At 50.4% G+C, this 27,213-nt stretch overlaps 1 protein-coding gene across 1 annotated transcript in view; it reads left to right on the forward strand.

Annotated features, from left to right (window-relative positions):
- Positions 1-27,213, forward strand: part of LOC111147472 (transcriptional regulating factor 1) — a 200,221-nt gene that overhangs the window by 159,298 nt on the left and 13,710 nt on the right. The window contains exons 4-14 of the mRNA XM_022503502.1: positions 2,132-3,833; positions 5,245-5,291; positions 6,173-6,323; positions 7,567-7,815; positions 11,254-11,644; positions 12,359-12,425; positions 13,831-13,970; positions 14,105-14,208; positions 15,691-15,766; positions 23,495-23,583; positions 25,400-25,510. Coding sequence (XP_022359210.1) covers positions 2,391-3,833; positions 5,245-5,291; positions 6,173-6,323; positions 7,567-7,815; positions 11,254-11,644; positions 12,359-12,425; positions 13,831-13,970; positions 14,105-14,208; positions 15,691-15,766; positions 23,495-23,583; positions 25,400-25,510 — 2,868 coding nt within the window. The 5' untranslated portion in view covers positions 2,132-2,390. The remainder of the gene's footprint in view (positions 1-2,131; positions 3,834-5,244; positions 5,292-6,172; positions 6,324-7,566; positions 7,816-11,253; positions 11,645-12,358; positions 12,426-13,830; positions 13,971-14,104; positions 14,209-15,690; positions 15,767-23,494; positions 23,584-25,399; positions 25,511-27,213) is intronic.

Genomic DNA, 27,213 nt, shown 5'->3' on the forward strand with positions numbered 1-27,213 from the left:
GCTTGAATTAGCCGAGTGAGCGCACTCGTACAGTTATCACCATGTCCAGAAATAGAATATTGCTGGCTTTGGGTTATTTGTTCAGTTTGTTTTTAAATCCTTGGAAGAATATTACGCTTGGTAGGAGATATGAGACAGGTGCCAACACTGATTGCATTTCTGTTTTTCATTCATATGTATGTAAGCACTGTATATCCTCATTCGCGTGAATGGATGGAAGTTTTGTTAAAACAGGATCACTCAATTCTTGATCTGCTTCTGAGTTCTATACCGAAAATCACATAGTGATCTATCACTAACAATTAGACTTTAATTACTTTTATTAGGTTTTCCTAAGGGGGAAAAAAAAAGAATTGGAAACCACCCAGCGTCAAAGGAGATACACTACTCATTTATTAGAATTGCTTGTTTTCTAGATGTCCTTTCATATGGTGGCCAGGGGGGTTTTACTGGGTAATAAGCCCTGTTCAGATTTGGGATGAGGTCACACCTATTAAATAAATCCTCCAAAATGAAATTCCTTGATTGAAGAATGTTGAATACATTTGAATTTTAATGTTAATATTTGACTTTTGATAGCTATTAACGAATTGTGCTCTTCAGGATTATGTCAATTTATATTCTTACCAACATTGTGAGTGCCAGTTTCCCTAGTACTCTGATAAAAAGGTGCGTTATCAAACTATTGGGTGTATTTTCAATCTGTCAGGTGAATCTGATTGGTAACTCAGAGACCTTTTAATACCTAGATTATTATGAACAAGTTTGGCTGAATTTCCATGTGTTTAGGAATTCTTTCTCTTTTATTTGAAAAATCTTTCCATATTGTTTTCATATTTTCTATTGGGATAGTGACGTTTTCTTATTGATTTCTCGGAGCATGTATGAATTAAAGAGCTTAGCTTTAAAAAAAAAAAAGATTTGAGACAAGGTGAGTAAAAGGTCTGTCTTTCCTTTGTAGAGGAGGAGGACAGTTGTGAGAGTGCAAATTTAAAATGTCAACTTGCGGGACGCCTGGGTGGCTCAGTTGGTTGGACGACTGCCTTCGGCTCAGGTCTTGATCCTGGAGTCCCGGGATCGAGTCCCACATCGGGCTCCCGGCTCCACGGGAGTCTGCTTCTCTCTCTGACCTTCTCCTTGCTCGTGCTCTCTCTCACTGTCTCTCTCTCAAATAAATAAATAAAATCTTTAAAAAAATAAAAAAATAAATAAAATGTCAACTTGCACCTTCATCACTATTCAGTTCTAGAAAATAGCTTCTATGGAAGTTTGAGGCTGTCGGGATTCAGAGGAAGAAGGAGTTTCTCTTAAAACTTGGAGTGCATGTGTGTAGTGCTTGGAAAGTCTTCATGTACTCCCGGGGGTTTACAGACCCCAGTTAGAAGTCCCCTTAAAAAAGTATCTGACTCAAACCAGACTAAACCTGTCTCCCCAGATGGCCTAGTTCATGGTTCTAAGACTTGTCCTGGTATGGTTTTTCGTGCCAGGTCAACCCTGTGCGGAGATGTTTCCCTGAGTGGGGACCTCAGAAAGCAGGGAACCTTGTTGACTGGACAGGGAAACTAATATGTGCCGTACTCCTCCTTGACACTTTCTCCAGTTCTGTTCTTATCCGGCATAAGCTCTCCAGTCTGAGTTCCCATATCTGTTATTTTACCTTTTTATTATGTGCATCCTTCCTCCTTAAACGTTCCTTCCACCATAAACACCTCAAGAGCTGGCCCATGTTGCAGTCATTCCCTGGCATTGTGCCTTATGCTTAGTAGGTGTCTAGTTAAGTATGTGTTGAGCAGAAAAGTTGATAAATGAATGCCTTAACCTTCTTTGCATCCCCTGCAGGTCCTAGAATAGTGTCGAGCCTCCAAAGAATTAATCAGGAGCAAAAAACAATGAATTAACAAATCAATGAACTAATGAGCCATGAACAAAGGCTGGAAAGTAAGAGAGTTCTGTCTCCCACGAGGGCCCATAGGGGCAGTATCAGTGTAAAGGGTGGGCAGTGTATGAAACAGGCTATTTTGAATCAAGTCTTCTGTTTTGTATTAAATTCTGATTGGTTGGGGTAGATGTCCTTGTTCGTGTGGAGCATCCGAGTAAATCCGGTCCTGTGCTTTTGTACCTTGTCTTACAGGTGTGCACGACATCTCTGCCCCACGGTGGTGTTCGGTCCGTACCTCAGCCCCCGTGACGATGTCAAGCCCCCCTCCCTGCACATGAGTGGTACAGGCCCACAGGAACATCTGGCTGCAGCCACTTTCACAGACATGTCAGCCGTGGAATAGTGTGGACACCTTCTCTCAGCTTCTCAGGGTTTCAGTCCTTTTGGGTTTTGTTTCATTGACCTTTTTTTATGGTTTTGTGGCTGGACGTTCCCAGCCAAGGCAGGCGCCATGGGGGATCAGCAACTCTACAAGACCAATCACGTGGCCCACGGTGGTGAGAACCTTTTCTACCAACAGCCACCGCTTGGCATCCATGGTGGGCTGAACCACAACTATGGGAATACAGTCACAGGGGCTGGATTGGAGGGCCCCCAGGCGTCGCCTCTCTCCCCCCACTTCCCTCAAGATACTCGGGATGGTCTAGGCTTGCCTGTTGGTTCCAAAAACCTGGGCCAAGTGGATACCTCGAGGCAGGGAGGGTGGGGAGGTCACACTGGGCCTGGCAACCACGTCCAGCTACGCAGCAACCTGACCAACTCAAACGTGATGTGGGGGACCCCGGCCCAGCCTGAGTCCGCCGATGGCTACCAGTATACCTACTCCCAGGCCAGCGAGATCCGCACCCAGAAACTCACCAGCGGTGTCCTGCATAAGCTAGACTCCTTCACCCAGGTGTTCGCCAACCAAAACCTGCGAATTCAGGTCAACAATATGGCCCAGGTGCTGCACACGCAGTCGGCAGTGATGGACGGGGCCCCTGACAGTGCCCTCCGCCAGTTGTTGTCCCAGAAGCCCATGGAGTCCCCAGCGCCGGCTCTTCCTGCTCGCTACCAGCAGGTGCCCCAGCAGGCTCACCCTGCTTTCCCTGGCAGCCTGTCCAAACCAGCCCTGCAGGTGGGGCCGCACGCTGGCCAGGGGCACCTGTACTATGAGTACCAGCAGCCGCTGGCCCAGATGCCGGTGCAGGGAGGACAGCCGCTGCAGGCCCCCCCGATGCTGTCCCAGCACATGCAGCAGATGCAGCAGCAGCAGTATTACCCGCCGCAGCCGCAGCAGGCAGGGCAGCAGCCTCTATCCCTGCAGGAAATGCAGCAGCAGCAGCAGCAGCAGAGCCGCCCGCAGCAGCCGCAGCAGCCACAGCAACAGCAGCAACAGCAGCTGCAGCTGCAGCAGCGGCAGGGTCCGATGCAGATACCTCAGTATTACCAGCCCCAGCCCGTGATGCAGCACTTGCAAGAACAGCCGCAGCAACAGCCGCCGCAGATGCACCTGCAGCCCCCCTCTTACCACAGGGACGCCCACCAGTACGGCCCGGAGCAGGCGCACGCCGTCCAGCTGATCCAGCTGGGCTCCGTGCCCCAGTACTACTACCAGGAGCCCCAGCAGCCCTACGGCCACCACGTCTGCCAGCAGAGCCACCTGCCCCAGCACCAGCAGCGCGAGGACGGTCAGCCCAAGACGTACCCGAGCGACAGGCAGGCCCAGGCCGTGCTGAGCTCCCACGGCGACCTGGGGCCTCCCGACGCAGGAATGGGAGACCCGGCAAGCTCGGACCTGAACCGGCTCGGCGGGGCCCTCCCCCACCGGCCGCTGCTATCCCCCGGCGGGATCCACCTCAACAACATGGGGCCTCAGCACCAGCAGCTCTCTCCCAGTGCCCTGTGGCCCCAGGTATTCTCAGAGCGGGAGCGTCTCCGGGTCCCTCAGTGTGCCGCTGCTCTGGCCAGAGCCGAGTCTAGGCAGCACCCAGCCCTCTCGCCAGCCCCTCCCGGGCTTTTGTTCTCTGTTCATGCCGCGAACGTTAACTCACACATGCCAGACGCTGTCTGTGCCAGGCACGGGGAACACAGAATCAATTTCGACTCAGCCCTGTGCCCGCTAAGCTTGAGCTTGCTGCAGAGGGGGCCAGTACCGTCTAAGGGCCTGAATGATGCATGTAGCGGTCAAGGCCTCAGTTGGGCCCAGGGACCACACAGGGAAGGCGTCTGGTCCCCTTAGTTCTGAATCCTCGGGGAATTCCTGTGAAATTGTTCCCTCTTTGGGAAGGAGACCACATTATGACAGCATTATGACAGCATTTCTCCTAATATATTGCTCAGACCAGGAAGACCATAGAATGTTTAATAGGAATGGCTGAGGGGGACGGGTTCTCCAGATCAATACACCTGAGGGGCTCCTACAATGAATCAGGTTGCAATGCTGAGGGGCTTCTCAGAGCCGTTAATATGCTAATGAGCACTGGGAATCTCCCAGAGGGGATATCCCCGCTAGCTTCAGAGATGAGAATCCTAGCTGCCCTCAGGATCCGGGCAGGTAAAGGGAGTAAGCAAAGTGGCTTGTTAGGAGATAATGGGGAGTGGTGCCCGCTGTGGTGGCCTAGAGCACAAATGCACCATCTGATGGTGTCTGCAAGGCTCTGGGCCAAGGTTGTTAACCCTTGATTGTTTCCCAAATGTAGTTGCCACAAAACAGCCTCCTGTGCGCTGGGTATACTGTCGATGCCTTGGCACGTTCCAGGTGCTACAGTCACGTGACAACAGACTCAGGGGAGAAAGAGGCCAGGATAGATAGAGAGAGGGCTCTGATGGAGGCTGGAGATGAGCTTCTCTTGACTCTGTCTTGCTTGAAACCCAGGCCCAGTGGTAATGGAGAGCCGTTATGAATATAAGAGTAAGGTGACATGGCCAGTGCTGACAAGACGAGCAGGAGGTCTCTGGGCATGCTGCTGTGTCGTCCGGCTCTCTGTTCTATGTCTTTTGGAAATGAAGCCTGTCTGTGCACACAGTGGTGGACAGGGAGAAAAGGGAGGATTGAGGCAGGGGATTGAGTCCTGGGGGGCTGGGGGCTGGTGGCAACTCCTGGAGTGGGTGTGTTACCAGGTTGGGGGGCTGGAGGAAGCCAGGGAAAGAAGTGTCAGGTGCACCCAGCATCTGGACATGAACTGCTGGCCGCTGTGAGCTTGAGGAAGTATTCTAGAAAGCGCAGGCCCTGGGGTTCCCTTAGCTCAAAGATTTCTCCTGGTAGAAATACACTTTTTTTCTCTTTCTTTCTTTCTTCCCGTGTCCTGCATGGATTAAATTAGATGCACCTACCTGATGGCAGAGCCCAGCCAGGGTCCCCGGAGTCAAGGTAGGATGGATGCAAGAAGGCATGTTGGCATTTGGGGAGAGTAGGAGGTTTTCCTAGGTTGTCTCTCCAGACTCATTTTCAAATTCAAAGTCAGTTTTCCGAAGAAGTTTATAATAATAATAGCAGCTATTGTATTTGAGAATTGACTGTGTACTAGGCACTCTATATTTTGTGTAATAAAGCAACCCGGTAGGGGTGGGTAGGACTACCATGTGCCTAGCATGTAGTAAGTGCTCAATCATTCTTGGTTTTATTCCAATTGCTTTACAAATGAGAAAACAGGCACAGAGAACTTGGAATTGTACATCAAGTAAGTGGCAATACTGGAATTGAGTCCTGAGGCCACATTCTCTCCCCTGTTCAGTCAGTCAATATTCACTGGGTACCTACTGTGTGCCAGGCATAGAGCTAAGCTTGGAGAATGCAACAGTAAATAGTACAGACTTGTTTTCCCCCATCATGGGCATGGTAAATTCTTAGCCAGAACCTGACAAAATGCTAAGACATGTGGTCTGGAGGTTAAGCCAGGGGACTTAGACACGTGTCTCTAAGGGAATGCTTCTGGAAGAGGCCACCTGAGCTGACTCTAGAAAGATAACAGGCCAGAGGTGAAAAAAACCTAGCACTTGATGGCTTAGAATGAAGGATATTTTATTCAACTCCCGCATGATTTTGAGTAAGCCTTTTCCCACTCTTGAGCCTCAGTTTTCCACCTGTAAAGTGGGCTTAGTTCTCTGAAGGGTATTGGGATAATACAAGTGGGGCCATGGGAGCACTGAATGAATGTAATGGGTTCACTGTGGGGTGTGAGGTCTTGTGATAAGTCACCCTTCCTCTTTGTCAACATGTGTGTCCTCTCATTTGGCCCTACCCTTGAGCAGTGGCCAACCAAAAGGAGTGTTTGGGGAGCAGTTTGATGCCAAGAACAAATTGACATGCTCCATCTGCCTGAAGGAATTCAAGAGCCTACCTGCCCTGAACGGCCACATGCGGTCCCATGGGGGAATGAGAGCCTCCCCCAGCCTCAAACAGGTTAGCAGGAGCCAGCGCCCAGCCCTTCCCAGGCCATGTGTTGCTTGCTTTGCTTTGCTGCCATCAGAGAGTGATGGGACCCCCCAGGTGGGCACCCAGGAAGGCACTGTCCTTCCCTTAAAGCTTTGCCACTAGGAGCCAGCCAGGTCAAACAGACCCCCACTTCCACTGGTTTCGTGAACAAGGGTCAAAAACAGAGGGGCTAGAATAAATTCTTGAGGGATCCGAGTCTCTCCACTTTCTGAAAAAGACAGCAAAGAAAACACATAGAGGCAATATTATTTTTTTTTAAAGATTTTATTTATTTATTTGACAGACAGAGATCACAAGTAGGCAGAGAGGCAGGCGGAGAGAGAGAGGAGGAAGCAGGCTCTCCAAGGAGCAGAGAGCCCGATGTGGGGCTCGATCCCAGGACCCTGGGATCATGACCTGAGCCGAAGGCAGAGGCTTTAACCCACTGAGCCACCCAGGCACCCCCGAGGCAATATTATTTTTAATTTCTGTTGCTTAAAGCACCTAAGACCAGTCTCTTGGGCCTTCCGGCGTAGTAGCCGATGGCCAAGGAAAGCTAACGTGACCATCGGGCTCTCAGCCAGCACTTTCTACTCAGTGTTCGATTCTAGCAAAAAAAGGTCTTTAATTACCCTCGGGATTATCCAGGGAGGAAGGATATCCATGTGGTGAACTACCCATGCAGTTTTAGAGTAAGATTAGAATTCAAAGAATTTCTCAAATTCTTTAGATATTGTTGATCTAAATTTAAGTCTATGGGATTAACTCTCTGTTTGCCAAAAGCCTGGATATCCCGGCTCACTCCATCTCCTGACCATTCCAGATAAAAGAGATTTGTCTTCCATTGGACAGATGAGTAAACTGAGACCCGTAGAATTAAGAGATCCTACACAAGAGCTTATGTGTTCTGTTTTGTTTGTGCCTAATTCCCAGTCAACATCCTTTTCTTTAAAAGCAATGACAACAACAAAATTTTAATATGTTTTAATTATACAAGTGATAATGGTCGAGGAGCTTCGCTTAACATAGAAAATAGAGTGCATGGCCTTGTCCACTGCCAACTGGCCTCACTAAAGCCAAGGGACTCAGGGTTGCAGGAAGGAAACCACCCTGCCGTGGTTCTCTATCACCCACGCATGATGTCCTGCAACATTTCAGGAAGAGCAGAGTGCATCCCCACTTTGGGAAGGCTGCTCTTAGCCCAGGATCAAAGCCTTTATTGTCTGTGTAGGAGGAAGGAGAGAAGGCCCTGCCGCCTCAGCCTCAGCCCCAGCCGCCACTGCCACCTCCGCCTCCGCCGCCACCGCAGCTCCCTCCCGAGGCAGAAAGCCTCACGCCTATGGTCATGCCCGTGTCTGTCCCTGTCAAGCTTCTCCCACCCAAGCCAGGCTCTCAGGGCTTCGCCAACAGCATCGTTGCCGCCCCCTCCACCAGAGACAAGCCAGCCAGCTCGATGTCGGACGACGAGATGCCCGTGCTCGTGAGGATGACCCTCTCTCCCCCACACTCACCCCAAGGGGCTGCCCCCCACCCGCCTGCTGTGAGTTGCTGCACTGCTCCCGCCCACCTGGGGTGGGAACATCCCTTTGCTTTCTTGGAGATGGGGCAGCTCTTCCGGGGTCACTGACCTGAGCTCTCAGACATGGCTTGGCCTCTCAGTTTGAGCCCCCCACCCTGGCTGCCTTGGGAATCCCATCCTTGTCCACACTGCTTGCTACCCAGTGACCACCTCTACCAGCCTAATGGTCTGGATTAGATTCTGAGAGAGCTGAAGCTATTCCAAGGTAAAAACAAAGCTGATAACTCAGCTGGTAATCACACAGCTATTAAAACATGGAAGTACTATCTCAGGTAATAAAGAGCTATTGCCCGGGGCCCTGACCCCCCTGCAGGATCTCCAGACCTCCTCAAATCCAGAGGGAACCCCTGGCACAGCAAGCCTCCGTGGGATAGCCCTGCATCCGTTCTGGTGGTCAGCCTCAGCGGATGCTTCATATTTTCGGTATCCCACCTGCATCATTAGCCTTAGAGGACCTAATTCGCTACGGTTCCCAAAGTAATTCCACTGAGAGACACCCAGCCCCCAGTCTCAGGAAAGCAAAGAGATTCGTGTTTCTCACTCACTCTTACGTTCTCCTCCTTCTTCTCAAATTCTTCTGCTTCACCCAAGCAGCTTAGCTTGGCTCTGGGACAGAGATCTCTCTCTCTCCCTCTCTCTCTCCCTCTCTCTCCCCCCCTCCCTTCCTGTCTCCCTCTCTCCTTCTTTTTCTGTCTTCCTCCCTCTTCCCTCCTTCCCTCCCCTGGGGAGTCTGTAACCCATGCAGTTGACTACATTGGATTTGTTCCCATTCCACGAAGTGGTGTGCTGGGTCACATTTGTCCTCGAAGAATAAGTGGCTGCTGGGATTCCAGGTGGTATGAGGGTGGGGTTGGGCCAAAACAGAGGTAGGGTGGAAAATTAAGAGAACTAGAAAAGTCCAGAAAGAACCTTCTTGGTTCTCTATGTAATATCAAGGCCTCAGAAGAGGAGAGGCGGAGGGGGAACCTCTGGGAGTGAACACAATTCTCATAAGTCAGCAGGACTTGGGGGCCAGTAATAAGCAGAGAGATGAAATGACAGAGCCAAGCTCCCTCTTTGCCCAGAGAAGTCCCTGATTTAGTGGGAGACCCACTGTTTCTACCCCTAGAGAATTCTCAGCTTGAAGCTGGAGACCGTATTGTTCCTAGTCACACAGGGGTCTAAGCCCCAGGCAGCACCCCCTGCCCCAGTTTAAGACTGGGAGGGAAACCAGGGCACAGAAGAAACAGTAGTCCCCCATAGGGGGGCACCCCTGGGCAGCTAAAGTAACTAAGGACTGGGGAGACACAGGGAGTTTGGCAAGAATTTGGTCAGAAGACCACCATGAGCACAGTTCTGAGCAGGGTTTTAAAGGCAGGGATGAAGCTGGCTTTGTGGAAAAGGTGAGAGAGACATTGTAGTAAGGAGATAAGCTGAACTAGAAGCATGTAGCTGGGATTGGGAAAATACAGGCAAGGTCCTGACACTTAAAGAAATTAAAATGTCTGGGGAGGAGCCCTGGCTTTCAGTCCCCACTCTGCTGCTGGCCCCCTGGGGACGCAGGCAACTGTGAGACCCTCCCCCTCAAAAAGCCTGGGTTTGGACTCCTCAGTGGTTCTCCCTGCCCCGGGGGGAGCTTTTAAAACCTCTCCATGGGTGGTCCCACCTCCAGAGTCTGAATAGCTTGGTAGACGTAGAACCCTATAAATGATTCCTCTCAAGTGACATCCAGGCCTGGCATTCTGGGTGAATCCGCTGGCCCAAGGTCTCAGAGTCTTGCCTGGAGTTGAGAACTGGAGTAAAAGGGACCAGAGGCTCAAGTAGAGGGAGCCCAAAAGGGACCCTGGACCCTGGGATCAGAGGTCTGGATGCCCACACAGGGTTGAAACCATGCCAGGTCAGCCTGTGCTCAGATGGCCTCATCAGTTACCCAGGAACAGGATATAAGGCTTCAGGATTGCTTCCCAGCTTGGGGGTGCAGAGACATCCACTCCCCATTCTCCTCAGACCTCTCTTTCTGTCTCAGCCTCAGGTGGTAAGGAGCCCTCTGGTGGGGACAGGAGGCGGGTTGTGGCACTCTGGCCTAAGGAGAACCCCCTGGGGGTGAGCTGGCAGCTCACAGAGGTGTCCCCTCTCCTTTCCCCACCCCTCAGCTTCCCTAGACTTCCCTCCTAGGGGTTGGGACAGCAGCCCAGAAGACAGGGAAGCTGAGGGAGAAAACAGGAGGGGCAGCAGCAGGAGCCCAGAGCCAAGGGAAGACTGGAGCAGGTCACATGGCCTGGAGGCAACTGGTCACATGACCATGGCCTGCCCTTCCCATCACCCCCTGCTCCTCCTACTCGGGTGCCACCCTGGGCACAGGAATTGCCAGGAACTGCAGCTGTGACAGGCACTGGCCTGCAGGGCCTGGGAGGGTACCACAGACTGCCCAGAACTTTCTGCAGGTATCCCCACGGGCTCTCCCAACCGCACCTCGGCCTCCCCAGCCACACCCAGCTACACCCAGCCGGTTTCTCTGGGCTGATGCTGGCACACGCCCCAAGTCTGTTTGGCTTTGGCATGCCCTGCTTATCTATTTATGTGCACATGTTTACTTATTAGTATATATGTATCCATGTGGCAGATCCTCCTTCCAGACTGTGCTTGGGTCCGCTGCCATAAAGTAAACTAACACTGCTGACAGGAAGCCACCCATGAGAGGGGCTTGCTGCAAATGAGCTACCGTCCTGGGAGCGGTGGTGAGGGGCGGGGGTGGGGGGAGGGGGCCTTCGCTGGATCCGGTTTTAGGGGAGCACACAGAACAGGTCTGAAAGATGGCTGTCCCTCAGCTCCAGGGTTACCTCAAAGGAGAGCCCAGTGCGGGTCACTGGCCCCCCTCTTCTGCTCCTCAGCCGCAGCCCAGCCTCCCTGAATAGATTATTCTGTCCCCTTCTCAGAACATGTGTTATCTGCCCCTGATGTCTGTCCCCTGGGAGCAGTGGGGAATTAAAGGGCCTACTCGGCTGGATTCCACTCACCGGATGGGAATGCGGTGCTAAGCAATAGAGAATGTGAATTTATTCTTTCTTGCCCACCCACCTTTCCTACCATCCCCATCGCCTCCAGACATGAGGGATTTCCTCCTGAATCCCAGGTTTCTACCCCCGTTAAGCCCCCGAACTCGCCCTGTGGGAACTGGAGGAGGCTGTTTTTCGAGGCAAGGGATGCGGGGGGGAGGGGGGAGCAGATAAGTGGCGGGGGTGGCGGGGGTCGGGGGAGGGAAATACCCCGTTAGAACAGACGCTCCCCTTCCTTCAGCCTGTGGAAGTGGCCTGTGGGGAACGCCTGAGGATTCGAACCAGACCGTTCTTCCCGTTCTAGGAACTCCCCAAGAAGCATCAGCCGGCCGTGGCCAAAGCCGAGGAGGCCCTCAAGAGCTTGCCGGACAAGAAAAAGTTCCGGCACCGGCCGGAGCCGCTCTTCATCCCGCCACCGCCCTCCTACACCGCCAACTCCGCCGCCGCCTCCTCGTACTCGGGCGCCACCCTGTACCAGAGCCAGCTGCGCTCCCCCCGCGTCCTCGGGGACCACCTGCTGCTGGACCCCGCCCACGAGCTGCCCCCCTACACGCCCCCGCCCATGCTGAGCCCGGTGCGCCAGGGCTCGGGGCTCTTCAGCAACGTCCTCATCGCGGGCCACGGCCCCGGCGCGCACCCACAGCTGCCCCTCACGCCTCTGACGCCCACGCCGCGGGTGCTGCTGTGTCGCTCCAGTGAGTCCCCACGGGCCCTCCTCACGCGCCCGGCCCCACCCCGCCCCGGAGGCTCCCTTCCCACGCGGGGCTCCTGCACCGCACTCACTTCTGCGGGGTCTTGTCTCTACCGGGACCGCGCTGGGCGAGGTGCCCGAAACACTTAGACTACACCGGCGAGACTCACCCTCGGGATCCCCAGTCTAGCCGGGGAGACCCCGGAGCTCTGGTTAATTACTGTCTCTTTGGCCTAAGTTGGAACCGTTTAAGTGCGCACGCGGTCCATAAGCCGGTGCCGCGGATCATCCTCGGAGACACCCCCCCCCGCCCCCCGCCGCCAATACATGTACTAAGCAGAGAGACAAATAGGATTAGGTATTATTTGCAAGACCCCACTTCCGCATCTTATGCACGCGTTGTCTAAAGATCAAGCATGGAGAGCCTCGGAGCCAGTATCTCTTTCTAGAGTAAGAATGGTTTCAGAGGAACGAATGAGGAGCTTAGCGGACCAGAATCGGGGCGATGGCTTCTCCTTGCCCCTTGCGAGAAATGAGTAATCCTAAACCATTTAGCACCACATGCCATCAAGTTCCTTGGAGACTACTGCGAGTAATTCTGGCGTGGGTTGGGTGGGAGGGGGGGTCCCATTGTGAGTGTTTAGGTCACTGCTCATTGGCTATAGTTTCTTCGGTTCCTTTTCCTGTTGACCACTGACCTCTGGGTTTTGTGCTTCAGACAGCATTGATGGCAGCAACGTGACAGTCACCCCAGGGCCTGGAGAGCAGACCATTGATGTTGAACCGTAAGGAAAGCCAATTTTGGTTGTTTGTTTGTTTGTTTGTTTTGTTTTGTGTAACAGAAGCCTCAGCTGGGGATGAGGAACTTTGAGAATTACCACCGAATGAGAAGTTAGAGAAATTATAAGATCATGGTATTTCTCAGTTTCTGGTGTTTCAAGGCTTTTGCCAAAGACTAAATGTATACTAAAGCATGAAGTCCTATATTCAGAGAACCTAGTGTCCCCATCTCCATCTGCATGGTTCGGGCCACATGCTTGCACATCCCCAGTGACATTGAGCTCTCTACAAGGCTCCATCCAAATGCCCTTGCTTCCCTGTCCCTTCCCTGAAATTCTTGGCTGGTCCTCCAGATAGGCTTGGTGTGGGAGGGGCTGGGGATATAATGGAAGAAAGGTGCTATTTTCTTTTTTCCTTTTTCTTTTTTTTTTTTTAATTTTGCTTTCTGTATTTTACTTAAAGAGGGGGAGCATGAGTGGGAGAGGGGCAAAGGGAGAAAAACTTTCAAGCAGACTCCCTGCTGAGTGAGTGAGGAGCCTGACCCCAGGCTTGATCCCACAATCCTGAGATCACGACCTGGGCCCAAACCCAGAGTTGGATGCTCAACTGACTGAGCCACCCAGGAGACCCAAATAAGGTGCTATTTTCAGAGATAAGTGCAAAAAAGACCAGGTGGTAGAGTGGTGACAATATTGAGTCAGCACCGTTTTTTATTTGACATTGATGAAGTTAAACTTTCTAGGCTTTACTTTTTTTAAGATTTTATTTATTTATTTGAGAGAGAGAGAGAGCAGGAGTGGGAGGAGGGGCAAAGGGAGAAGCTGGCTCCCTGCTGAGTAGGGAGCCCGATGAGGGGTTCCATTGCAGGACCCTGAGACCATGACCTGAGCTTAAAGGCAGACGTTTAACCGACTGAGCCACTCAGGCACCCCAACCTTTCTAGGTTTTAGTTAACCCACCTATTAAGTGGAAATAATTATCACTGCCTTGCTTACATCTCAGGTCTTTGTGAGATTCAGATGGGATAATTTATGTGAAAGTAGTCTGAAAGGGATAGCAAATATAATAAGCACATTATGCTTGTTCCATTTTTCCTGGTTAAATTGTGCCAGCGGCCATACCCTGGGCAGCTGTTGCCTTGCAATTAGCACCCATCCTGTCTGAGTTACAGTGAGCTATGATGCTCCTAGCAGACTTTTCCCCCGCTCCCTTTAGCATCTCTCCCCAATCTTAAAGCTGTTCCTTCTCCCAGTGAAAAGGCCATCCCTGGAATCTTAGGATCACACTGCTGGGAAATGCCTCTGCATTCTTCTTGCAGAAGGAACTGGTTTCCTCCTTTTTCAAGTTCCTGACAGTTGCTCTTGACCTCAAATTGAAGGCCACACTGTTGTTTTCATTCTGTCCTTAAAGACGCATCAACATTGGCTTGAGGTTCCAAGCAGAGATCCCAGAACTTCAGGATGTCTCTGCCTTGGCTCAGGACACACACAAGGCCACACTAGTATGGAAGCCCTGGCCAGAGCTGGAAAACCATGACCTCCAGCAAAGAGGTATTGGCATGTGGGAAGAACTGGGTGGGGAAGGCTTGATCCTCTCACAGGGGTCTCTGGCTTCAGGCTGGGTGTTGTTTGTCCTTGAGACTTGAGCTCTCTCTGATGCAGTGGCTTCTTATTGTCCCCAACAGTGGAGAATCTCCTGAATTTGTGCTGTTCAAGTGCGTTGCCTGGTGGAGGGACCAATTCTGAATTTGCTTTGCACTCTCTTTTCGAGGCCAAAGGTGATGTGATGGTAAGGAATGGAGAAGAGGAGACTTCATCAAAAAAAGAGAGAGAGAGAGAAACTTCACAGTTCATATTCTCCATGTCAAAATTTTGAAAAGTATTTTCCTGAAATTCTGTGTTGTCCCACATGCCATAAAACCAGTTCTTAAGATCATGACCAATCAACATGCCACCATGTTCCTTATCTCACTGAGTGGGTCTGGATTTAAGCCTGCAGGAGAAACCTGCAGTTGGACTTCTGTACGTCTATTCCTGAGTAATAATTATGCTCACACCTGTCTTGGGAAATTAGAATTTCTTTTCAGCAGTCTTATAATTCACATCAGAAACTGGGCCTCCAATGATAGAAGTAGAAAACCTTACTGAAACAAGACTTGGTCTGAAAGAGCCTATCCTACTCTGCTGATTGTTCTTCCCTGCTGTGGATGTCAGCCAGTTTGATGTTCATAGAAGTTTATCTCCTACCTGAAATGAAGGGTTTGCTGTGTACCAACTGGGGTCATTTTTGCAGCTTTGACACAGTCAGACCTTTGGTGCCATTCTCCCAGAATCCTAGCTGACCATTTACCTGCTTCACCTGGGCTCCTGCTAGGGGCACTCAGTTACTCACATCAGTTTCCCCCTTAGGTAATACATGGTTTTGGTACCAAATCTGGCCTCTTGTGTCCCAATACTGCCTTCTCATGAGATTATTGATTCCCTTCATAGATTTTCTAGGATGTTAAGAGAACGCTTCTTAATCCTTTAAGACAAGTATTGCAGAGAAGCATTTCTCAAACTTTTAATGTGCACACAAATCACTTGGGGCATCTTGTTAAAATGCAAATTCTTATTCAACAGTTCTGGAGGTGGGGCCCAAGGTTTGGCGTTTCTAACCAGCTCCCAGTGGACGCCCATGCTGCTGGCCCATGGACCACACTTGGGAAGCAAGATTCTAAACCTTGCTCTGCTCCTAACCCATCTACTGTTCCCGTGTACAATTCCACAGGCACCATTTTTTTTTTTAAGTTGAACAGGCTGAAAGAGGCATATTTGAAAGGGTTCTTTACCTAGGCTCTCTGGAAAGACAGTGCATAGTACAGTTACTATTAACACAACTGTTTATGTTAATTGTAACAAAATGCATTTTTCTGCAAAACACCCACAAATCACCCACTCATTTCCTTGGAGCCTTTCACCAGAGATTGAGTCCCCATTCAGAGGAGATCCCACTGTCTCTCTGAGGCTGGGGCCTTCACCAGGGAAGGAGTGGTGTCTCCACTATTTTTCTCTGACAGGACCCACTGGCCACAGGCACGGGCAGGGGGAGGTGTTTGAGTGCCACATCCCATGGGATGCCGGCCAGAAAGGAAGCCCAGTCTGGGGTTCCTTCCAGCACCCAGAACTCCTAGCTCTGTAGTGCTGACTCCTTTTCCCCATTAGGTAATGCTCTTCCTGCAACCCACAGACCGCTCACTGACTCTCCCTTTTCTCTCCCATGGGTCTGCAGGTTGCTCTGGAAATGCTGCTGCTGAGGAAGCCAGTCAGGTTAAAATGTCATCCGTTAGCAAATTACCACTATGCCGGTAGGTTGCCAGGAGCCTTGTGCCCCATTGCTTCCTGAGAGCAGGCTTTTTGCACGTTTGGTGGGGTCGCTTTTTAATAACAGATCCACCAATCCTATCCTAATCGCCCCTTGTGAGCTCCAGGGCTTCTGGGGCACAGCTGGTGGGGTAGTTGTGTCTGTTGGCTGGGTACTCTTGGGTGTTTGTATGGGTTCCCCTCACCCTAATGGATGTGCCAAGAGCCGGGTGACAGTGGCCGGTGCCTGCGTGCGTGGTGGTGAGACTGATGCGTCGGCAGGAAGGCACCACCCAGGGGACGGCACAGAGACAACGCTCGGTGGCCCCCTCGGCTTTGGAATTAGTGGCCATGGGTTCAGATCTTGCCTGCACCCTTTGGCCTTCTGGAACCTTGGTCTCCTCACCCGTGAAACGGGGCTCCTCCATCCCTTGCAGCACTTTTGTGATGATCAGAAATAGTAGATGTAGCGCAACGCATGGCATAGTCTAGTCACTATCATTTATTTATTGACTGTTTACTTATTGAGTACTTGCTGCATACAAGAAACTGTCCTAAGTACTAAGATAAAACAGTGCCTATGATGGACATAGGTGGAATCCTACGTCCTGCAATCTGGAGTCTGAGGAGGAAGGAGTCACCAACCACAGATGACACTCAAGGCCAGAGAAGGACATCTACATATGCGTGTACTATACACACGCACTTACATATATACGCATGCATATACATATATGTACACGTGTTACACACAGACACGTACACATACAGAATGTGTCCTGTGACGGTGTGGGTTAATGATGGCATCACCAGTAAGGGGGAAGGAGAAAACACCTTTGAGAATTGAATGTGGTAAGAATCATGGAAAGAGAAGGCGACAGGTCAGGGAGCCTGAAGTGACAAAAGGAAGTTGAAATCAACATTTTAATTTCCGGTAATTGGGTAAACCCATCCGTTCTGAGGGCCTGTGCAAGCCTGCCGGGGTTCTCCATTTCAGAGGGGACTAAATCCTCCAATGAGGATTTAAAGGTTCCATTGGTGCCTTGGGCAGACCCTGCATGAGTAGGTGCTAAGTACTGAAGTGGGCTTGGGGACCTGGTTGGACCTTTCCTAGTCCTCAGTCCAGGCAGACAGATGTGGCCTAACATGAGGGCTGCTCAACAAATACAAGAGCGTTCTCCATGGGCACCCCACCGGGCCCAGCACCCTTTGCCACACTGTGTGTGGCATCACAGTGGGGGAAAGGCCCAGAAGCCACTTACCTGAGCGCAGACAGCCCTGGATGTCTGCCTGTGGATCACTGTCAGCACATGGGCTGCTACCAGAAGTAGGCAAGCACAAAAGGGACACAGGGATAAGAAATCATTTAACTGGGGCCTAAGCCAACCAGTTTCTTACTATTGTCTCCATCACTTCCTGCTTGGTGTCTGCCCTGAGTGCGGGTAGGAAGATGTGGGAGTTCTCCCTAATCTGCCGTGGAAACAATTCAATCCTCTTAATTCCCAGTTTCATCTGCTGCCCATTAAACCCTGACAGGCTGTCCGGCCTACTGGAGCCTATCTCAGGCTTCTTTGAAGAGTGGGCGAGACGGTTGATGACAGGGAGCTTCCCAGCCATCTGCTGTAGCTGCCTCACCCACGGGGGAACCAGGGTGGCCGGAGCCTCTGGGCTGGTCAGCTCCAGCTGTGAGCAACCTTGTCTTGAGACCCAGACCCCCTCCATCCAGTTCTTCCCACTGTGCCAAGCAAGTATAATATTGTTTTATGTGTGTCATGACATAACATTTGGAAAGCTATATAGAAGCCACCCCTCCCCAAAGAAAACAAAACCAAAATGCTGCAATAATAATAAGGATTCTGAAACTAAACTCTGCTAAAATTACCCATCTTTTAGGATCCCCAGCCAATGAGTTGCCCATCCTTGGCCTCCCTCCCCCATAAGCAGACCAGGAAGCACTCTGTTGCCTCCTGAAATTTTCAACCTTGGAGGCAGGAGAGGTGGAGCTGAGGTGTGAAGGGTTGGTATTCCACTAGCCCTGTGTCTCCAAGAAAAGGGTACTCACATATATCTGCCAGACGTCTGCCTTCTCCAGAAAGTGATCACAGACTGGGCTGCAGAGAATCTTGTAGAACTATAAGCAAAAAGGCCACAGGTCATGGGTCCCTAAAGTCTCCACCCCTTAATAGTTCTCTTCCAGGCCCCAGAAGAGGCCCCGGAGTATATCCCCCTCACATGTCCTAGTTACCAGCCACCACCTTCTTCCCTCAGTTTGGTTCAGGATATCAGTGAATTGCATCCCTGTGACCCCATCCTGTCTTGGCCTTTTGTACCCTTTTGGGTTGCTCTCCAGTAGGATTCTGTCAAGTCAGCATCACCAGGACACTGTCTTCTGGATCGCCTTAGGCTTTGGCTCTGTGGCTGTGGCCAGTGTCACCCCACCCCCACTCTGTCCCTGGAGGCAAGGTAGAACATCTGAGCTTAGAGGCAGAGGCTACAAGTTTGGGGGGAGACAGACGGAGACCCAGGCCTGTGAAAATCACTTCCCCTACTTTACTTAGGACATTGCCCCCCTCATCCCAAACAATTCAGTACGAAAAGAAAAAAGTGACCAGTGCTGGGGCCCAGGAAAGACACCAGTATGGGTGGGCAGCTTGCCCAGACCTGGAGGCTGCTTGCCAAGGCCGGAGGAGCACTGTATAAGATCCTTGGGAGGAAGGAACATGCCGTTGCAGCGGCCTCCGGCATTCAAATCCACACCCAGGCACACTGTCCAGCCTCTCAGCCCCCTCCGCCCATGTGTGGGTAGCACTTTGCAGAGGTTCCCTGCTAGCAGTTGGGTTGGGTGGGGAAGGCCTGAACATGGGGTAGTCAGGGTGAGGAGGACGCCTGGTTGTGATTAAGGGGCTTCCTGCATCCCTGGGTTTTCCACCGAACTGATCATTCCTGCAGGTGGGTGCAGACATGGGTCTCATGCTTCCTGGCAAGGGTGCAACAAAGGCCACCATCCAGCTCCCACCACAGCCCAGGCTTTTCCTGAGTCCCAGACCCTGACCCCACTTCGGACTTGCAGGATTCCTGGAGGAAATTCCTAATCGGTTGGTGAAGGCCTGTTCTCTGTCTTGGAAGCTGCCCAGTTTGACGAGCAGACAGGACTACATACTCGAGAGAATGCTCAGCAAGGAACACAGCTGTGATGGCATTTTCCAGGCTTTCTCAACTCATGTCTCTGGCTGGAGAGTGGTCACCTCAAGGGCAGGACCTGAGTCAGTACTTAGTCTCTGGCCTTGCCTGACACAATGCTGGTAAAGAAGGGCTCAGCGGACGAGCTCGAGGTATGGATTCAGATGGAGGCCTCCCTTCCTTCTGCCTCACGGGGATCTTTGGCAGCAGCTGACTTCACCCTCCATCCCTAAAAAAGGATTCAGCCTTTACCCACTGTGGAAAACCTTACGCAGAAATGAAGATCTGATTGAAAAACAGTTCCCCTTTCCCTGCAGTGAACAGGTCTTCCTTGTTCTGTGCAATAACACCATCATCACAAAAGTATTTTAAGTCTTGAGAGCAGGATGGAAGGGCCCTCTAAAAGATCCTGAGCCCAATTCTCTCACCACTCCATGTCTCTTTTTAATTGCCTGGGTTCACTATAGATTGCCCCAAATGTAGTCCTAGTCCAGAGCCTGTTTCCCAGCAACCAAAGCTCAGAACATTTTTCCTCTGGATACTGTTCCAGCACCAGTTTCCTCAGTTAATTAGGCCTTTTGTAATTAGCCTTAATCGGCTTGTTAGGGGCCCCCGCTGATAACAGCCCAATAGCCAGGAATCCCCAGGTAGGGCAAATGAGCGCAAGGGGAATGTCAGCCCACTAACCCTGTGCGCATGCTGAGTGGACAGCGGGGATCCTGGAGAGAAAGAAAGGGCAGAGCAAGGGGACTGTTAGAGGCAGCCCCCTGCCTTGGTTTTGTGTTTTATCCTGGACTTTGTCCAAGACACAGAATCCAGGAAGGGCTGGCTTAGAACCTTGTCTAAAAATGAAGAAAGCCCTCCCATCCGACAGAGCCTCTGGGAATGAGATGCCTGAGTCTTGCCTTGATGGGATTACAGAAGGCATTTCAGGGGTCGGGGAGTGGAAGTCGGGGAGCCACCAGCGACCAGCAGCGGTGGGATTGTACTCCCACAGAACTAGGAACACCAGCACGGATCAGTGGTCTTCTCCAGTGCCGTTAATACAGGCCAGCCAGGGATAGTGTGTATCCCCTAGCTGTGGGCTGACTTGGAATCTCCTTTCCAAGGGACCAGCAATAATTGTTGTGTACCTACCCACTTAGGACCAAATGGTGCTATCTGTCAGAGAAGAGGAAACTGAGAGCCAGAGAAGTTGAGTACCTTTGCCTGAGGCCATAGGAGTAAGTGGTAGAACTGCATTTGCAGACTGGGGTCTCTTGGCTGAAGTCACCGCTTTTCCTTTAAGATTTTATTCATTTATTTGACAGCACGCACAAGCAGGGGGGATGGCAGGCAGAGAGAGAGGGACAAGTAGGCTTCACTGAGCAGAGAGCCCGATGTGGGGCTCAATTCCAGGACCCCGGGATCATGGCCTGACCCAAAGGCAGCTGCCTAACCATCTGAACCACCCAGGCACCCCTGAAGTCACCCCTTTTTATCACAGCACAGTGCCTTTATCTGGGAAAAGCACATTTGGGTGTTCCTGGGAATTCTGTCCAGGAACCCAGGGGTACAGCCCTGTGGGCACTTGTAATCAGAATCATAAAGATGGACCCCGCTTTAGTGTGAGCGAATGGATTTGCTGGTCTGGCCTTGCCTCTGCCTCTCACTTCATGGATGCCCTTGTTGGATAGACACACATACACGGTGCTGTCTTGTGCACTGAAGTGCACCCAGAGGACCACATAAGGCAGCTCTTTTACTCTGAGCACATGCTCCCTGACCCGGGTCCTGCAAGCCCTCAGAGCAGGGAAGTGCAGTGCGCTTCTGATCCAGGACTAGGGGTATGGAACAAACACTCAGGTCGGGGAGACTGAAGACCCCATCACAGAGCAGCAGCCCTAAAAAATCACTGAGGAATCAGCATGGGGGATGCCCTTCCCCCATGAGGCTTGGAGTTCCCCATGACAGATGGTCCAGGAAGCTACTTCCCGTTCAGTGGGGTTGCAACTGACAAGCTCTTTGGAGGCATGAAGGGATATGCTGCTTAAAAATAGACCTAGGGGGGCGCCTGGGTGGCTCAGTGGGTTAAAGCCTCTGCTTTTGGCTCAGGTCATGATCCCAGGGTCCTGGGATCGAGCCCCACATGGGGCTCTCTGCTCAGCAGGGAGCCTGCTTCCCTTCCTCTTCTCTGCCTGCCTCTCTGCCTACTTGTGATCTCTGTCTGTCAAATAAATAAATAAAATCTTAAAAAAAAAAAAATAGACCTGGGCTGTAATCATGTGATGATTCTGCTCCTGGCATGGAGTGGAAGCACCTGTGCCCACCGTAGAGATGGGTGCTGACCTGAGAAGGCTGCCTGGCCCTGTTAGCGTCTCATCAGGTCTGAGAGCCCCACTCTAACTTAGGAAACGTATGCTCTGGCTGAGAGCAGACAGGATTCTCATTGATCTAGTTGGGTGTCCTCAGCAGCAAGAGGTCCCCTGATTTCACATCTGAGATGCAACCCAGAGCTGTCTGGGCTCCAGACCTGCAGCGGGATAGCTTGACCAGGGCTTTAGCCAATGTTGACATGTCCCCATCATGATCCTCTTCCATCATTACATTTCTGATTCCTCTTACCTCTTTGCTGTTTGGATGGCTACCTAAAGGAAACCACGGCTGCTCTTTGGTTATTCAACTGAAGTGTTGGTAATCCTTTCTGTCTCTCTCTTTCTACGTCTGCTCCTGAGCAAGAGGAATATGATTGCTGGGACTCCAAGGCCCTGAATACTAGAGAGAATTTGAGGAACACTGATGGAACCATTCTAGAGACCCAAATCGCACTGACGTCCTCTGCTCATATCCATTCCAGCAAAACCTCTCCACTCATCCTCTCTTCTCCTCCTTGTTGTGATGGCTGCATAGCCAGAGATGTCCCATCCTCCAGAACCTGTGGAAGATGCTTCTTAATGCTGAGGATTATTCGGAAGGCCACTCCCCTTCTGGAAATAAAGAGAAACTTGCAAACCAAAGAAATCAGGTGGTGGCGGCCCTGTGTTTTGGAGGTCTGAGCCAGCCAACTCCACAGAACATACTGAGTCTGGAGCCAGAGCTCTTGGCTTGGGGACCCATCACTGGGTCACACAAAGAAGGTGTTTATTTGAGAAATCTGTTTCTATTGCTGACTCACACATTCTCTCAAGGAGCCTGATTCACTGATTCTGGCTGAAACTTCCAGTGGGAGACACAATTCAGGTTTCCTGTATTTTCATCTTCATCAGCCAGCCATAGCAAAGTGGAAATCCTGGCCTTACCCTGGTGAGGAGGGAAAGTACTACGGTTTGGGGGATTATAGCTTTGAGAAGTAGAACGTCAAAGGTCCTGCCGTGTACCATCCAAAAAATTCAGAGATGTGGAGAACTCAAAAAGCCAGAAAAGTGAGGCAGAGTTTTCTGCAAACCAGCCACCAGGATTGAACCTTATCTAGAGCCTCCAGAAATAGGACCTATCTTAGAAATAAGCTTAATTTCTTAACAGGACCACCCTGTATGATGATCTGCATATCGTGCTTTCTCATTTATGGAGGGGAAACAAATGTGAAAATCAAGTTCAGCCACCAAAGCAGGTGCACCAACCCAGCACTGTGGGGCCTCGTCCTCATTGGTCTTGAAGATCAGGGACTGGCCCCACCCACCTCTCCAGCCTCATCTGCTTTCTCTTCGCTGGGAGCTTGTAGTTAAACCATACTGGATTACTCCTTCTCTGAACACCTCCATTTCATCTGTAAAATGGGTAACAGTAATGCCAGTCTTATGGGGTTATTGGTGGAGCCAAATGATTAATACCTGTGAAGTACTTAGAACACGGAATAATAAGCACCTAGAAATGCTAGGGGTTTTGTTGTTTGTTTTCCTAGCACAGTGTCTTGTGTGTAGTAGACACCTAATACCCATTGAGTGAGTGAGTGAATGAATGAAGTGAATGAATGCATCATCTCACTCTTTGCTCTTACTTTTGCCTCAAACACATTTCCTCCCCAGAATTTCCTTCCATCTCCTCCATACCTGAACTATTTCTGCGTGTCCTTTAAAACTCAGCTCAGGTGTTTGCTCTTCCGGGAAGCCTGACCCTAACCTGAGCGTGAGGCTCACCTTGAACACCGTGGCCTGCTGGTGTGTCTTCCCACTAGATGGTGAGCATCTTGATGGTGGAGACTGCTGAATCTGCCTATAGCTACAATTTGTTGGGCACTCCCTGTTTTCCAGTTACTAAGCTAAGCACTTGTGGTGTCTTATTTTCTTTAACCTTCGCAGAGATCACAAAAGCTGAGGACAATTGGAATCATTCCCATTTGTAGGTCACCAGACTGAGTCTCGAGTTCAGTAACTTTCCAAGGTCAAAGCCATAGCTGGGATTTGAACCCAGATGTCAGGGTTGCAAACCATTACACTACACTGGATTTCTTGTTCAAACGGGAGTTGGATGTGTATCATATCACTTGCTAAACAGTCATGTTTTGTAACTAAATAAGCCAGCACCTAAAAGTAGGGAGAACTGTGAGCTGTTCTTACAATGTTTCTGTTTTGTAGGTTCGGACAAGTGGACCTCCCTAGAAAGAAAACTGTTTAATAAAGCACTAGCCACTTACAGCAAAGACTTTATTTTTGTACAGAAGATGGTAAGCATGCTTTTTCTAATCGCTCACTTGAAATTGAATTTGGGAAATTGTGCACCTAAAGACATACAGAAATCTCTGGTACTCATTTAACACTCTCACGAGAAGGATGTTAGGGTCACTCCAGTGTCAGGGATGTGAGGGAGAAGGAAAACCTACATTATTTGGACATAGTGGTGGGGGGGGTATTTTTTATCTTATTAAATACTTGTAATTAATACATTCTCTCAGAATAAATAGGACGGGTCTGTTAGTTTACAATATACATGATTCATTTCATGTATATTTGACCGATTTGTTGTGTTTTGGCAATTTTTTTCTGAGAAATTAAAGAAGGGATGATAGGTGCCTCCGCTAGCCAGCAGCAAAGCATCTGGTTTTGGGCCCCTAATCATAATGGCAGTAATAATAAAAATAATAGTTTGCATACATAACATCTTGCAACAAAATAGAACTCTTCTATACAGACGAAATAGCACTTTTACAGCAGATAATGAACTTAATAGACCTTCATTGGCTAAGAGCTGAGGTGGTTTAGACTAAAAGTTAAAATGTTTCCAAGGGTGTTTCGGAAAATCCATGAACAATGGAGCCATATTGTGTTATTAAGGTCATTAAAATGTTCAGGTCCACAGAGAACAGTTGCAGATAATAACTCCCACTGGCATCTGGACTGGCCGATGCTACCCACTTGGGTGCCTGTCTCCCGTCCTTAATCTAGGGCCTTCCTTGATGGATAGGAATCAGAGCAGGTAGACTCTCCTCCCTCTTGCCCCCATCTCCAGATATGTATTCATTATTGCCTTTCTCTGCCTTGGAGCCCACCCCACTCTTGGCTGCCCCATAAGCTCAGCAGCTTCCATGCTGTCGTCTTTTTTGAGTCCCCTTGCCCCAGGACTGACCCGGTGGAGGCCTCACCCCTTGCAGGCCTGCACCGTTTTGACTGGTGATGGAGTCGTGTGTCATGTTTGCCAGGCGACATGGCTTTGTGAGCAAGTGCTCTCCGAGCCAGTGTCCTCACTCCCTGTGCAGCTCTAATGAGGAAATTCAAGATATCCAGTGATGAGAAGGGGACAGCTTCAGGAAGACAGGACTTGGGGTGTTGCCCCTCTGATCTCACGGTTGGGTTGGCTGGCTACCCCCCCCCAGAAGTGTGGCCAGCCTCCAGAAAACCCACATTATTGAACCCCACCTTGAGCTTGGAGATCTATGAACTACACAAAGGCATTTTTTTTCCCTCTATGTACCTTTGCCCCCTTGGGGGAGGACAGAGCAAGGTTTCCTGCAGAAACTAAGCTCTTATCATCATAACTTTTGCCTTACATTCCTGTTCGATTACTGAGGAACATTTTTCACAAATAGATTTTGAAGGTCAACCAGTCAGAGAGCCAAATACACTCAAGCACATTAAATGAAAAAACATGCTGCTTTATGGGTTAAAAAAGGGAATGAGCTCTCTGTGAACCAACATCAAAAAAGATCTCCAGGCTATATTGTGGAAAAAAAAGTCAAGTTGCAAAACAGCAGACAGTGTTCCGCCTCTTGTGAGGAGAAATACATTTTTGTGTTCTTTCGTATCTGCATAGTTTCTGGAATGAGACCCAAGAATTGAGGGGTAGCTGTGTGGCGGGGGTGGAGAGTGAGGGCTGGATGGAGGGAGACCAGGCAAGATGGAGGGAGACCAGGCACTGAAGGAGGGTTTTCCCGATCTATATTTTTTTTAAATTGAATTGCAAACACCTGTGAGCCATTTCGAGAAAGCTGGTGGCTGGGCAGAACGCATGCTACCGAGCTGATCTGCGGATGGCTTTCCTGGCAGGTGAAGTCTAAGACGGTGGCTCAGTGTGTGGAGTACTACTATACCTGGAAAAAGATCATGCGCTTGGGACGGAAGCACCGGACACGCCTCGCAGAAATTGATGATTCTGTGGTGAGTGAAGCTGGTCAGTCGCTGCTTATGCGGGCCCCGCTCCCGCCCCACACCCAGGTTAGTAAGCGGCTGGCGTTTGGCTCGGCTTTATGGAGGTGACCACCTGAGCAGATGATGGCCCGCTCCCTGGTGGGATTCAGGCCTCCACTTCCTGGCACAGAAATGCCAGAAGGAAGGTGCTTCTGACTTCGCCCCGGAGCTCAGCACTCAGTTCAAGGAGGTGAGGGCTGGCCTGGCTTCTGGGGCACCCAGGGTGATCCCTGCCTTGACTTGATGCCTTATAAGTGGGTGTCCTTGACCCCCCAGGATATCCTTTCCGATCCACTGGCATCACAGATGCTGCTGGCCAGAGAAGCACAGCCCTCGGGTTTTCCCACAGCGTCCACGAAGCATGACCAAGGAGTGGCTTCTAGACAGTGCCAGGAGCTCTCAATTATCGAGGAATAGTTAGCAGTGTGTATATTCTAATCCTTAATCACCGTTTATCCTCAAGATTGATTTCCTTCGGTGGCGGACGATCCAAAGTTGTCTGCATATTAAGCAGACATGAAAGACGTAACACACTAAAGATGAAAGACACTGAAGTCTTCTCTGAACCCCTAATGTGTGGCTTCAGTAATTATGATCACTTTTGTACTTCTGGTTCACTCCTTTTATCTGCATCCATAGCCAGGGGAAATCTTTCCACACACTGTGGGAAACATTACCAGCCGTGCAGGGGTGTATAAAAATGGCATGTCTTACAACAGATTCGTGAACTCCAAGCTGTCACCATCGGGGAAAGTGTTTGGAATTCATGATTGTTGTGAATATATGTAATTACACTGTCATTCACCATCATGCCCCAGTTGTGTTAACACATACATGGCTTATTTTCTTTAATGGACACTTACATAGCCCTTTCTATGTGCTGGGCCTTGTGCTAGGCCCTTTACCAGTATGAATTCATTTAATCCTCATAGACAGTCCAGGAGGTAGGGAACTGAGGCACACAGCGTAGGTAACTTAGCCGTGGTCAAATGGCTGGTGAGGATGTTGTCTGAGCCTGATTCTCTGTGTGATACTTAAGAGCAGTACAATGCAGACTCTTTTAGAGAAGTATAAAAATTCTTGAACTCATTAATGCCTTGAGGTCCAAGTTCCTACCTAAGAATGATCCTAGCTTGAAATATACACACATATTTTAATTTATATTTGGACCCAGATATCAGGAAAGAATCGATCTGCATCAGAGATGATGGTGTTCTGTGCTTGCGGTTTCCCGTGACCAGGGCTTTTGTTTGAGTGGCTGAAGTGGGTGCTGTCTTCTGTCTGGAGAGCATTGTTCTCACCTGTGGCCTAATGTTTAAAAAAAGCAATGTGGCCTGTTCTGGCTCAATCAGCTGAACGCAGTTGAGTTCCCACAGTGTAAACAACAAGGCGCATGTGGTACTGTGGGTGACCCGGGGATGTCAACTGGCCTCTGGCCCCCCTCCCCCCACCAGGAGTGTATACTGAAGTTGGAGGATGTGGCATACACAAATGGAAGCTTTAGCATGAACCCCAAAAGTGTTTACAAGCGGCGTAAGACAAGAGCCAGAAGGGCTTGGATGGGGCCTTAGGTCCTCTCTCTCCTCCAGCTCCACCATGCCTGGGCAAGGGTTTGAGGCCCAGAGAGGGGAAGGGCTGCCCAAGGTCGCACAGAGCATTACTTTCCAGATGAG

Source organism: Enhydra lutris, unplaced genomic scaffold (genome assembly GCF_002288905.1).
Source record: "Enhydra lutris kenyoni isolate GAN:26980312 unplaced genomic scaffold, ASM228890v2 scaffoldscaffold17, whole genome shotgun sequence".
Lineage (NCBI taxonomy): Eukaryota > Metazoa > Chordata > Mammalia > Carnivora > Mustelidae > Enhydra > Enhydra lutris.